The sequence below is a fragment of the Martes martes genome (assembly GCF_963455335.1).
Source record: "Martes martes genome assembly, chromosome: 4".
NCBI lineage: Eukaryota > Metazoa > Chordata > Mammalia > Carnivora > Mustelidae > Martes > Martes martes.
The window spans coordinates 80,336,312-80,349,923 of record NC_137891.1 but is presented as its reverse complement, the minus strand read 5'-3'; the positions used below and the strand labels follow the sequence as shown (position 1 = coordinate 80,349,923).

Below are 13,612 nucleotides of genomic sequence, written 5' to 3'. Positions count from 1 at the left end.
CTTTCCCCCAAAGTTTTGCTGTGAACCTAAAACTACTCTATAAAAATAAAGTCTTCAAAAAAGTAAAAATATAAAACAGTTCCCAGCCATGGATATTCTTGATGTCATATACCAAAACAGTGGCAGACAGAAAAATTCCTCTTTAAAATCTCGTATTAGATAGAATATCCTACAAGGGGAATGAGAAAAAGGTGAAGAAGACAAAATGATTTTATGAATTTCACCTTCTAACAGCAAGTAGAACTCAAAAACATTCAGTTCATGAATTGAGTTGTTAGGTTTGTCACGGTTTAATATAATAAACCTATAAGTATCTATTTTAATTCCTGCCCCCTGTTCCTTCGTATTGATTGCCACACTTTACCTATCTCTCACCCTTTGTTTACATACACACACAAGGCAATATGATAGAATAACTGTGATAATCTATTATCAGATCAAAGAGCACATTTGATTTGCATCATAAGATGTGAATGAAAATGAAAAAGCTGGATTTATTGGTGCAGATTTCTGATTTTGCAGGAAGATGACATCCATCATAACTCATGAGGTAGAACCTATATTTTCCACCCTGACAGTATCAGGCTGATAAAATATGCATCAAAGCATAGTAGCAAAGCTGAGAAAAAAATGTAAAAACACATAATGTCAATCCTGTTCACTGAAAAACTGAATATTCCTGCATTTATTAAGAAATGTGTATGTGTCAAAGACTTGAACTTGTGATTGCCCTGAAAGATAACCATAAATGATCCTTTATTAAAAACAAAACTAAGTTATCTCCCGAGGGTAAGATTTTACAATTAAAAGTTATTTTACTATTTTTCTTAATTACACCTGAACAAAAACTTCAAGATTGAAGTACACATGTAAAGCAATCTTCTTTAACTTATACACCTTTATTCTCATATTTACCCTTAAGATGATCATACTTCTCTTTATTATTTAATGGTAGGAATTATTTGCCGTACATTTACTATAGAATATAAGTATTGACCTATTGTGTTCCACCATCCCATATATTTCACTGATTCATGACCTCTCAGTACAATTATATAATAATGATTGTATCAGTGTTAAATGTCAATACAAAACATAAGCCAAGTTCATAAGTTCTTACTAAGCCAAATACTGAATAAAAACAACAACAACAACACTGGGACCTTGAATAGGATTGTCTTTCATCTATAGAAATGTAGGAGGGAATTGATACCTTTACAGTATTATATCTAATGATCCATGACATCACATAATCTTCCATTATTTAAAAATTAATGTTATATTTGTAGATATTGAATCAAAACCAGTTGACCTTTGTGTTGTTAAAAAGCAAAATTTAGGGGCGCCTGCGTGGCTCAGTGGGTTAAAGCCTCTGCCTTCGGCTCGGGTCATGATTCCAGGGTCCTGGGATTGAGCCCCGCATCGGGCTCTCTGCTCAGCAGGGAGCCTGCTTCCCTTCCTCTCTCTCTCTGCCTACTTGTGGTCTCTGTCAAATAAATAAATAAAATCTTAAAAAAAAAAAAAAGCAAAATTTAAACAAGTAAACCTGAAAATCTAATTTATTTTGTTAAGCCATTTATGAATAAGGCAATATCCCATCTAGCAAGTAGGAAGGAGCTCCAAGGTTTTATACAAAACAGAAGAATTTTATAGACAGACATAGGAAGGGACAATTTGTCAAAAAATTAAAAAAAGAAAAAAGGAAGAAATTTTTGTTTGAGGCAAGGTCACTTTCCTTAGGAGGAAAGGCAGGGGGCCTTAGTAGATGGATTAACTAGTCTTCCTTTGGGGGAATGAAGAAGGACCATGTGACAGATCACCTCCTTGGTGCTGACCAGAAAACTCCTGACTATTTAAGATTACTTTTCTGGGAAAGGTTGAAATTGCAATTAGATTAGGTATTAAGCTCTGGTTTGGTGATAGCCTAACATACATGACTCCATTTTCGGCCTACGGTTTTCATTTTTTTTAAATAAAGATTCTGTTTATTTATTTGACAGAGAGAGATCACAAATAGGCAGGCAGAGAGAGAGGGGCAAGTAGGCTCCCTGCTGAGAGCCCGTTGAGGGGCTCGATTCCAGGACCTTGAGATCACTACCTGAGCTGAAGGCAGAGGCTAACCTACTGCCACTCAGGCACCCGTATGGTTTTCATTCTGATAGCATATTACTTTGTATCTATACTATTTGATGCTGAACTTCTTTAGTAATTCAATTGCTAATGTCTCATGTCATGATGTCTACAGATTCCCCAGGATTCCCTATGCTCAGAATTATCTTATCTCTGAATAATGACAGTTTCATTTCTTCTTTCAATTTTTGTGCATATTATTAGTTCTTTTCTTGCCTTATTGCAGTAAGACCTGAAGAAAGATTAAGGGAAACAAGTTAGTGGACATTTTTGTCTCATTTCTGAGCTGAGAGAGAAAAATCTGAATAAATCACCATTGGTGATGTTTCTTAAAGAAATTTCTATATCTTCTTTATAATATGAAGATACCATTGTATAAACTCAGTTTTCTATAATTTTTATCAAATATATTTTATTAAATTCTTCTTTGCAATCTATTAAAATGGTTATTTTTTTATTTTTTTAAACTTTTTTTTTTACTTGTGATGAAATATATTATTTTTCCTGCATTTGATTGGGTTAGTTTTATTGTTCTGTCCTCAAGTTTACTGATTCTAACTTCTGTCATCTTCACTGTATTACCGATTCAATCAATAAGTTTGTTTGTTTTTTTATGTTAATGCTGTTTTTAGATCTATACTTTTCATTTGGTTCTTTTTTCACAATTTGTATTTCTTCACTGAGATTTTGTGATTTTTCATTTGATTCAAGAGAATTTGTAATTTCTTGCTGACATATTTTTATTAAAGCAGCTTTAAAAATCCTTGTCAGATATTACCAGTTTGTAATTTTTCTAATTGGAGTTGTGATTCTCCTGGTTCTTAGTGAGACATGTTATTTTATCATCTCCTAGCCACTTTGCTTCTTATGTTGAGCCTGTGGTTCTTATGTAAACTCCTCCCCCCCTCTTTTTTTCTCTTTTTAGCAGGAATTCACTCTATTTACCATACAGGTCCTAGTCTGTGGTTCCATTGGCAATGTGCTTTTTAGAGACTGTTTGGATTCTTTGGTCTAATTGATTTCCCACTGTTACCTGCTGATGCTGTTTGAGGAATGTGGAAGGAGTTTTCTCAGGCTGGGCCCCCTGGTGCAACTAAGTGGGCAAAAGGACTCTTTAATCCACCATTGGGTAGAAATCCCTCTGTTGAGTGGGAGCTTCTAAAACACCCTTCCTCTGTGCTGTCCCATCAGTCCTGGGATCCCTAACAGTTCTTCTTTTCTCTTTCTACCTTTCAGAGTTGGACTTGCCTTTCAGTTGTCTCTTGCAGGTTTTTGAGTGTTTATAATTACTGAGGGGGAGAAGGGAAAGATGAAGAAGCCAAGCCATCTTCTCCAGAGCAGAAGTCATTCTAAATCATTTTGATAGTCAATTCTCTAATGACTGGGTGGAGAATTTTTTCTAGATGTTTAATCACAAGCTGTGTTCCTATGTTTATTAACTGTCTCCCCACTAATTATTTGTAATTCTCCTCTTAGTTGATGTGAGATATCCAAATTATAAGTACACCTATATCTTTTCTAGGTATGTTTGTTATAGATAACTCCTCAGCTTCTTGTATTTCTTTTAGTATTTCTTACATTTGTCTTGATACAATTTTTGAAGAACTTGACATTATTTAAAGGGGTAGAACTAGACTTATTAATTCTATAATTTAAAAAGCATTGAGTGTTGATGATAACAGTCTCCACCATTATTCCAAGTCTTCAGGGAAAGGGAAATAAAATATGCAATAATATAATAGGAAAATAATACCTTTTTATATTTTTTGCAAATGTGTTTGACTGAACTGTGCCAATTTTGTTTAATTTGAATTTGCTCTTTCATCAACATCTGGAGGGTCATTTATTTTTATATCTCCAAGTGGAATATAATAGAGGTTCAATATAAATTATTAAATTAATGACACAGTGGCTTGAGCACTGCATCTTTCTGTAGACGTCATAATCTCTCATATTGCCTAATATATACCGTATACTAAGAGACCTCTGCAAGTATGAATGGACTATGATGACATTGTGAGTGAACAGGGGACCACCAAATGTTGGGAAGAGGAAGAACATGATGGCTATATTCCTACAATGTTACATAGTCCATTCCCTCTATCTTTATTAAAATGTTTTGACCACTACAGAAAAAAGAGAGGTGGAAAAGACAACAAATATTTCAAAGTTTTGTAATCATATAAAATACTTTGTGACCATACTGATAACAGTATCATTTTTATTCTGTTTTATTTTAGGTTCAGGTGCTTCGGAATGCTGGAGAAGAAGTGACCCTAACAGTGTCATTTTTAAAAAGATCACCTGCTTTCCTCAAACTCCCACTGAATGAAGATTGTGCATGTAAGCATTTATGAAGAATAGGTAAAATGCTCACATCATCATATTTATTTTCTAAACCATTATTTCCTAACAGTAACTGGTAATTTTTTTAAAGTTGGGGTTTCTGCTTGAATACAAATATTTTTGTATCGCAAAGCATTCTATGAATGCTCATGCAAAGGGAGAAGATGTTATTTTTGTTTCAGAATTATTCAGCACATTTACAGTTATTTGCTAACCTATAATTGGAGACATTGTTTATTATAAAAATAGTATCATATCAACTACATACATTTTGTATCTCTATTATATCTCATTCATAATATTTGATTAATATATTTTATCTAACTTAGAGAATTATATACTCTTATTTGACTACTGGACTTGCTAAACAAGCATTATCACTTAAGTCATCTGATGAGGTTAGGGAGATTGAAGGAAGTACCAGTCCATGTGGAAATTTATAAGAGTTACTTAAAAATCTCTTGCCTTTAAATAAATTAGTTAATAAGTTAATTATATCTCTACCTGGTGACGTGGCAATTCTACTCCTAAGTGCTTATGGTAGTGACATAAAATTGGAAGACTTTCAAAAGCCTTATGCAAGAATGTTCATAATAGCTTTATTCATAGTGGCAAACTATAGGGAACAGCTCTGTTCTATATCAATAGGAGAGTGATTAGCAAACTTCAGTATATTCATCAAATGGAATATTACACAGCATTGTGAACATCTGAAATATGTAGCACAAGTGACTTTCATTATGAAATAAGCCAGACATAAAAGAGTAAATAAAGTATGATTCCATTCTAAAAAAGTTCTAGAAGAAGCAAAAATAAATCTGATACTAAGATATTAAATTAATGGCTGTTTCTAGGAGTGCTATTTATTGGGAAGAGGCACAAAGGAACTGTGAGATTTTTGTTCTTTTGCAAATGGTTATTGTTTTCTATATCTCCTCTAAGAAATATTTGCCTACCCCATGGTTGCAAAGAGATTCCCCTACATTTTTCCTAGAAGCTTTATGAGGTTGGCTTTTATGTTTAAGTTTAGATTCCATCTTAGATTAATTACTTTTTGTGTCTAAGTGAGGAATTTAGAATCAATAAATGACTTTCGTATTTCCATTAATTTTTGTGTCTGTTCTTTCACTGTAACTACAGTGTTGATCACATTTTTCCATTTTGCAATTTTTCAAGATTATTTAGCTATTCTAGATCTTTTACATCACTGCATATATTTTAGAAATAACACATCAATTTCTACAAAATCCAATTATGATTCTGAATGGGACTAAGCTGGATTTATAGATAATTTTGAGAATTAATACATTAATGACTTTAAATCTCTCAATTCATGAACATTATATATCTTTCCATTTATTTATGTTTTAATTTTTCTTAGCAACATTTTAGTGGTTTTAGTGAGAAGGTCTTGCATATCATTTTTCATTAAATTTATTTTTAACTTATTTTAACTTTCATTAAACTGATTTTTAAACATTTTTTATTCTACCATAAATGGTATTTAAAAAAAGCTTTTATTTTTCAGTTACTGTTGCTAACACATAGAAATACAGTTTATTTTTATACATGCACATATTCTGCATCATAGGGTTAACTTCCTATTAGTTCTGTAGGATTTTTGATATATTCTTTAAGGCTTTTCACTTATGTTATCTGTAAATAACGAATTCTAATTCTTTCTTTCCAATCCACATTTTTAAAATTTCCTTTTCTTGCCTATTACAATAGTTAGGACTTCCAGTAAATTGTTATATAATATATTGAGAGTAGATATCTTTCTCTTGCTCAAGATATTAGAGGAGAAATTTCCAGTCTTTTACCATTAAGTATTATGTTAGCTATAGGTATTCACACATGTCCTTTATTAGGTTGAGGAAGTGTTCTTTCTATTCTTGGGTTACTGAGGATTTTTCTTTTACTTTTTAACATAACTTGATGGTGAACTGTCACAATTTTTTTTTACATCCAATGAAATATCATGTTTTTAATCTATCTTTTAATTCTGTTTATATGGTGAAAATTTTTTATTTTAATTAATTAATTTATTTATTTATTTTTTAAAGATTTTATTTATTTATTTGACAGACAAGGATCACAAGTAGGCAGAGAAGCAGGCAGAGAGAGAGGAGGAAGCAGGCTACCTGCTGAGCAGAGAGCCCAATTCAGGGCTCGATCCCAGGACCCTGAGACCATGACCTGAGCTGAAGGCAGAGGCTGTAACCCACTGAGCCACACAGGCGCCCCTATTTTTTTTTTTTAATTAATTAATTAATTTTTAAAATTTCTTTTCAGTGTTCCAGAATTCATTGTTTATGTACCACATCCAGTGTTCCATGCAATATGTGCCCTCCATAATACCCACCACCAGGCTCACCCAAAACCCTGAGATTGTTTTTCAGAGTCCATAGTCTCTCATGGTTCATCCCCCACTCCAATTTCCCCCAACTACCTTCTCCTTTCCATCTCCCCATGTCCTCTGTGTTATTCCTTATGCTCCACAAATAAGTGAAAGCATATGATAATTGACTCTCTCTGCTTAACTTATTGCACTCAGCATAATCTCTTCAAGTCCTGTCCATGTTGTACAAGAGTTGGGTATTCATCCTTTCTGATGGAGGCATAATACTCCATTGTGTATATGGACCACATCTTCCTTATACATTCATCTGTTGAAGGGCATCTTGGTTCTTTCCACAGTTTGGCGACTGTGGCCATTGCTGCCATGAACATTGGGGTAGAGATGGTACTTATTTTCACTATGTCTGTATCTTTGGGGTAAATGCCCAGTAGTGCAATTGCAGGGTCATAGTGAAGCTCTGTTTTTAATTTCTTAAGGAATCTCCATGCTGTTTTTCAAAGTGGCGGTACGAACTTGCATTCCCACCAACAGTGTAAGAGGGTTCCCCTTTCTCCACATCCTCTCCAACACACGTTGTTTCCTGTCTTGTTAATTTTGGCCATTTTAACTGGTGTAAGGTGGTATCTCAATGTGGTTTTGATTTGAATCTCCCTGATGGCTAGTGATGATGAACATTTTTTCATGTGTCTGTTAGCCATTTTCATGTCTTCATTGAAGAAGTGTCTGTTCATGTTTTCTGTCTGTTTTTTGACATGATTATCTGTTTTGTGTGCGTTGAGTTTGAGGAGTTCTTTATAGATCCTGGATGTCAGTCTTCTGTCTGTACTGTCATTTGCGAATATCTTCTCCCATTCTGTGGGTTGCGTCTTTGTTTTGTTGACTGTTTCCTTTGCTGTGCAGAAGCTTTTGATCTTGATGAAGTCCCAAATATTCATATTTGCTTTTGTTTCCTTTGCCTTTGAAGACATATCTTGAAAGAAGTTGCTGTGGCTGATATCAAAGAGGTTACTGCCTATGTTCTCCTCCATGATTCTAATGGATTCCTCCCTCACGTTGAGGTCTTTTATCCATTTCAAGTTTATCTTTGTGTGTGGTGTAAGAGAATGGTTGAGTTTCATTCTTCTACATATAGATCTCCAATTTTCCCAGCACCATTTATTGAAGAGACTGTCTTTTTTCCATTGGATATTTTTTCCTGCTTTGTCGAAGATTATTTGACCATAGAGTTGAGGGTCCATATCTGGGCTCTCTACTCTGTTCCACTGGTCTATGTGTCTGTTTTTATGCCAGTACTATGCTGTCTTGGTGATCACAGCTTTGTAGTAAAGCTTGAAATCAGGCAATGTGATGCCCCCAGTTTTGTTTTTCTTTTTCAACATTTCCTTAGTAATTTGGGGTCTCTTCTGATTCCATACAAATTTTAGGATTTTTTGCTCCAGCTCTTTGAAAAATGCCCATGGAATATTGATCAGAATGGCATTGAAAGTATAGATTGCTTGAGGCAGTATAGACATTTTAACAATGTTTATTCTTCCGATCCATGAGCATGGAATGGTCTTCCATCTTTTTGTGTCTTCTTCAATTTCTTTCATGAGTGTTCTGTAGTTCCTCAAGTACAGATCCTTTATCTCTTTGGTTAGGTTTATTCCTAGGTATCTTATGGTTCTTGGTGCTATAGTAAATGGAAATGATTCTCTAATTCCCCTTTCTGTATTTTCATTGTTGTGTATAAGAAAGCAACTGATTTCTGTACATTGACTTTGTATCCTGACACATTACAGAATTGCTGTATGAGTTCTAGTAGTTTGGGGGTGGAGTCTTTTGGGTTTTCCATATAAAGTATCATGTCATCTGTGAAGAGAGAGAGTTTGACTTCTTCATTGCCAATATTAATACCTTTTATTTCTCTTCATTGTCTGATTGCTGTTGCTAGGACTTCTAATACTGTGTTGATCAAGAGTGATAAGAGCGGGCATCTTTGTCATGTTCCTGATCTCAAAGGGACGGTTGTGAGCTTTTTCCCATTGAGGATGATATTTGCTGTGGGTTTTTCTTAGATTTTATGAAGTTGAGGAATATCCCCTCTAGCCCTATACTTTGAAGGATTTTAATCAGGAATGGATGCTGGATTTTGTCAAATGCTTTTTCTGCATCAATTGAGAGGACCATGTGGTTTTTCTCTATTCTCTTATTGATTCATTCTATCACACTGATTGATTTGCGAATGTTGAACCACCCTTGCAACCCAGGGATGAATCCCACCTGGTCATGGTGGATAATCTTTTTAATGTGCTGTTGGATCCTATTAGCTAGGATCTTGTTGAGAATCTTAGCATCCATATTCATCAGGGATATTGGTTTGAAATTCTCCTTTTTGGTGGGGTCTTTGCCCATTTGAGGATCAGTGTAATGCTGGCTTCAAAAGAGTCTAGAAGTTTTCCCTCTGCTTCAATTTTTTGAAACAGCATCAGGAGAATAGGTATTATTTCTTCTTTGAAAGTTTGGTAGAATTCCCAGGAAATCCATCAGGTACTGGGTTCTTATTTTGGGGGAGTTTTTTGACCACTGTTTCAATCTCGTTTCTAGATATTGGTCTATTCAGGTTGTCAGTTTCTTCCTGGTTCAATTTTGGAAGTTCATAGTTTTCCAGGAATGCATCCATTTCATCTAGGTTGCTTAACTTATTGGCATATAACTGTTGATAATAATTTCTGATGATTGTTTCTATTTCCTTGGTGTTAGTTGTGATCTCTCCCTTTTCATTCATAATTTTATTAATTTGGGTCTTCTCTCTTTTCTTTTGGATTAGTTTGGCCAATGGTTTATTGATCTTATTGATTCTTTCAAAAGTCCAGCTTCTAGTTTCATTGTTGTGTTCTACTGTATCTCTAGTTTCTATCTCATTGATCTCTGCTCTAATCTTGATTATCTCCCTTCCTGTGTGTGGAGTTGGCTTAATTTGTTGTTGATTTTCCCATTCTTTAAGGTGTAAAGACAGCTGGTGTATTCTGTATTTTTCAATTTTTTTGAGGAGGCTTGGATGGCTATGGATTTCCCCCTTAGGACCACCTTTGATGTATCCCATAGGTTTTGGACTGAAGTGTCTCCATTCTCATTGGTTTCCATGAATTGTTTAAGTTCTTCTTTGATTTCCTGGCTGATCCAAGCATTCTTAAGCAGGATGGTCTTTAGCTTCTAGGTGTTTGAATTCCTTCCAAACTTTTCCTTGTGGTTGAGCTCCAGTTTCAAAGCAGTGTGATCTGAGAATATGCATGGAATAATCCCAGTTGTTTGGTATCAGTTGAGCCCTGATTTGTGACCCAGTATGTGGTCTATTCTGGAGAAGGTTTGTATGGTGAATTTTTAAATATTTATTTTCAATGCCAAATTAAGCTTGAATTCCTAGGATAAACCCACTGATCATGAAATGTTAAGATTTTTTATTTATATATTGCTGGTTTCCATTTGCTAATATATTAAGACTTTTATATATATATATATCTTTAAAGTCTGAGCCACCAAACATCCCCTGAATTTATATATATATATATATATATGTATATATATATATATATATATATATATATATATTTTTTTTTTTTTTTTTGAGCATGTCCTTTCTTCTCAGGTTATGATCACAGGGTCCTGGGATCAAGTGGCAGCACTGGGCTCCCTGCTCAGTAGGGAATCTGCTTCTCCCTCTCCCTCTCCCCCTGTTCATGCTCGCTCTCTCTCTTAAATAAATAAATACATAAGAAAACTTAAAAAAATGTGTTCATGAGGGATATCCATATATATACTTTTGTAGTGTTTTAGTATGATTTTGGTACTAGGGTTTTTAATGTCTTCATGTAACTTGTGGAATGTAACTCCTCCTTTATTTCCATAAAGATTTTGCTTCCAGTAGTAGTATATTTTTCTTAAATAATTTAATAAATTCATCAAAAGGCAACCTGAGCCTAGAATTACAGTTTTTATTTTGTATGAATTCATCTCTTGAATTCTTTTTTTTTTAAAGATTTTATTTATTTCTTTGACAGAGATGACAAGTAGGCAGAGAGGCAGGCAGAGAGAGACGGGGAGGCAGGCTCCCCACTGAGCAGAGGGACCAATTCGGGGCTCAATCCCAGGACCCTGAGATCATGACCTGAGCCAAAGGCAGAGGCTTAACCACTGAGCCACCCAGGTGCCCCAATCACTTGAATTCTTATAGGACTTTTTCTGACACTTTTTTCTTCTTTTATAAATTTTGGTAAAATGTTTTTCAAGATTTTTTTCCATTTTAGCTGAGTTATGAATTTATTTGCATGAAATTATTCATCATATCCTTCTGTTATTCCTTTTTATGTTTGTTGGCTGCAGTAATTCCACCTTCTTCATTCCTGATATTAATAACTTGTATTTTCTCACTCTTTTTCTACATCGCTTTGCTGTAAGCTTTATTAATCTTTCCAATGAACCCACTTTTATCTTGGTTAATTTTTCTGTTATTTTGTTCCAATCTTACTCTTTTTCACTTTTATTTTTATTACTTTCTGTCTTCTACTTTGATTTAATTTGCTTTTTCATATCTAATTTCTTAAGATGAAAACATACATCATTGAGTTTGTACCTTTCTTTTATGCATACATTTAAATCTTTGAATTTCACTCAAAAGACTGTTTTGGATCTGTCACAGAATTTGACATATTTTATTCTGTTCAAAATGGATATACATTTTTTTTTTTAAAGATTTTTATTTATTTATTTGACAGAGATCACAAGCAGGCAGAGAGGCAGGCAGAGAGAGAAGGAGGGGGGAAACAGGCTCCTTGCTGAGCATAGAGCCCGATGTGGGGCTCGATCCCAGGACCCTGGGATCATGACCTGAGCCGAAGGTAGAGGTTTAACCCACTGAGCCACCCAGGCGCCCCTAAAATGGATATACATTTTAAAGTAATATGCTTATGTATTAAAATATTACTTTTAAAATATATCATGTTTTCCAAAAAAAGAATAAAAAATCAAGAAATATGTATTCTAATCCTAACTGTAAAAAATACTGAATTGTGAAATCTCAGTTTAAGACATATATTACTCATATTTAAAGAAAGAAAGATATTAGTAGATAGTAGATTTCTTATGAGATTCTGATATGAAATATTTTAGTTTCAAGTGCACCAATTTAGGTAACATGAATGAAGTTATTTCCAATTATAGCATATACCAAGAGCATTTATAAAGAGCCCATATGTATCACTTCTCAGCCTTTTGGCTAAGATCAAGTGTATAAGGAGCCCATATAAACTTTTTTTGCATCGTGGAAAATTATGGTATCTAAAATATGACTTCCTCATACATTGAAACATGATAATAAATAGAATCTCTGTAGACAAACCACATTCTGGACAATTATAAGTATGGTTCATAAGTGTAGGTCACTCTGGATAATGAAATGAAATAATAATTTTGTAACGTTATATGTTTTTATTTAATAAAGCCTTGCAATATTTCTGGAATCAAAGATCAATACATGGTTCTCTTTCAGGGTCCCACTTTAGCCACTTAGCTTACTTGCAAAACTCCAGCTTTGATATAAGTGAAACTAAAATTAATTTTACTAACTGATTTTCTTGACATTACTGAGTATATGGAAATATATAATGTAGAATGCATCGGTCTAGAATATTTTGGTATTCTAACCAGTGGGATGTTGTGATGTTTTTTCTACAGGTGCTCCAAGTGACCAGAGCAGTGGCACCTCCTCTCCTCTTTGTGATAGTGGCTTGCATCTCAACTATCATCCCAACAATACAGTAAGATGACCAAGGCATAGTTCAGATAAATAAGGAGATAACGCAAAGAAAGGAAAATAGTTATATATATATACATACATGAAACATACAATATATAAATGAATACGTTACATATTATATATAAATATATATTATATATGAGTATATAAATATGAATAATCACAGTTTGCAAAAACTGCTAATGACTCTCATTGCTCTGACATAGTTAAATCCTTGTTTGTCTCATCCTTTAAACGTTAGGAGTTAAGATTACTTTTATAACAGTTATTTTTTAATGTCATTTTTCTCCTCTCGGGTCTGCATTAAGCCTTTTGTAAGCTGTAGAGACTTAATTTCATGAGATCACACATAACATCACATAATCATTTATAACAGTGCATATTGTATGTAATTTCATGCTCTAACTGATTTGACATGATTTTTATCATTTTTCTTTTGAAATAATTTAGCTGAAAGTAGCTATTTAAGTTTCCAATTAGTAGGATTTCTTAACAATCTGCAGGCATACCAGGAAATTAATGCAAAGAGAGAATAGTCTAACATCTTGTTAAAATGTCACAAATGTTCAACTATAGATGTACTTAATCATTGATAAAATTGGCATATTTGTTTTATATATATTTAATAAAATGTTAAATTTTCTTTTCCAATTATAAGGTGAAGGAAACAAGTTTTTATTATTGTTGTGTTTTGGATTTTTTTTAATAAATATGTTTGGAACACCTTATATTTCACCCTTCAAAATGTTTACACAGGCTAAAGACAAAACAGTTCTCTCAGGTTATATGTGAGTCTAACAAATTTCCCCTGAGATCACAAACATGAAGAATAACAGTAGTGCTGATATTAAATAGAGTTTTATTTTTCTATTCTACATATTAGGATATGTAGAAAGCACATATCACTTCTGCCTTGTAAGATTCATCCTTCATTTGAAATTCTTGACCAAACTGTGGCATTTTACCTCAAAGTACTTCTT

At 33.6% G+C, this 13,612-nt stretch overlaps 1 protein-coding gene across 2 annotated transcripts in view; it reads left to right on the top strand.

Annotated features, from left to right (window-relative positions):
- The window catches only part of SNTG1 (syntrophin gamma 1), a gene marked incomplete at both ends in the record, with an annotated part of 354,349 nt that overhangs the window by 107,726 nt on the left and 233,011 nt on the right, over positions 1 to 13,612 (top strand). For both annotated transcript variants that reach the window (XM_080802473.1, XM_080802472.1), the window contains 2 exons: positions 4,371 to 4,473; positions 12,551 to 12,633. In XM_080802473.1, the coding sequence (XP_080658599.1) occupies positions 4,371 to 4,473; positions 12,551 to 12,633 (186 nt within the window). The remainder of the gene's footprint in view (positions 1 to 4,370; positions 4,474 to 12,550; positions 12,634 to 13,612) is intronic.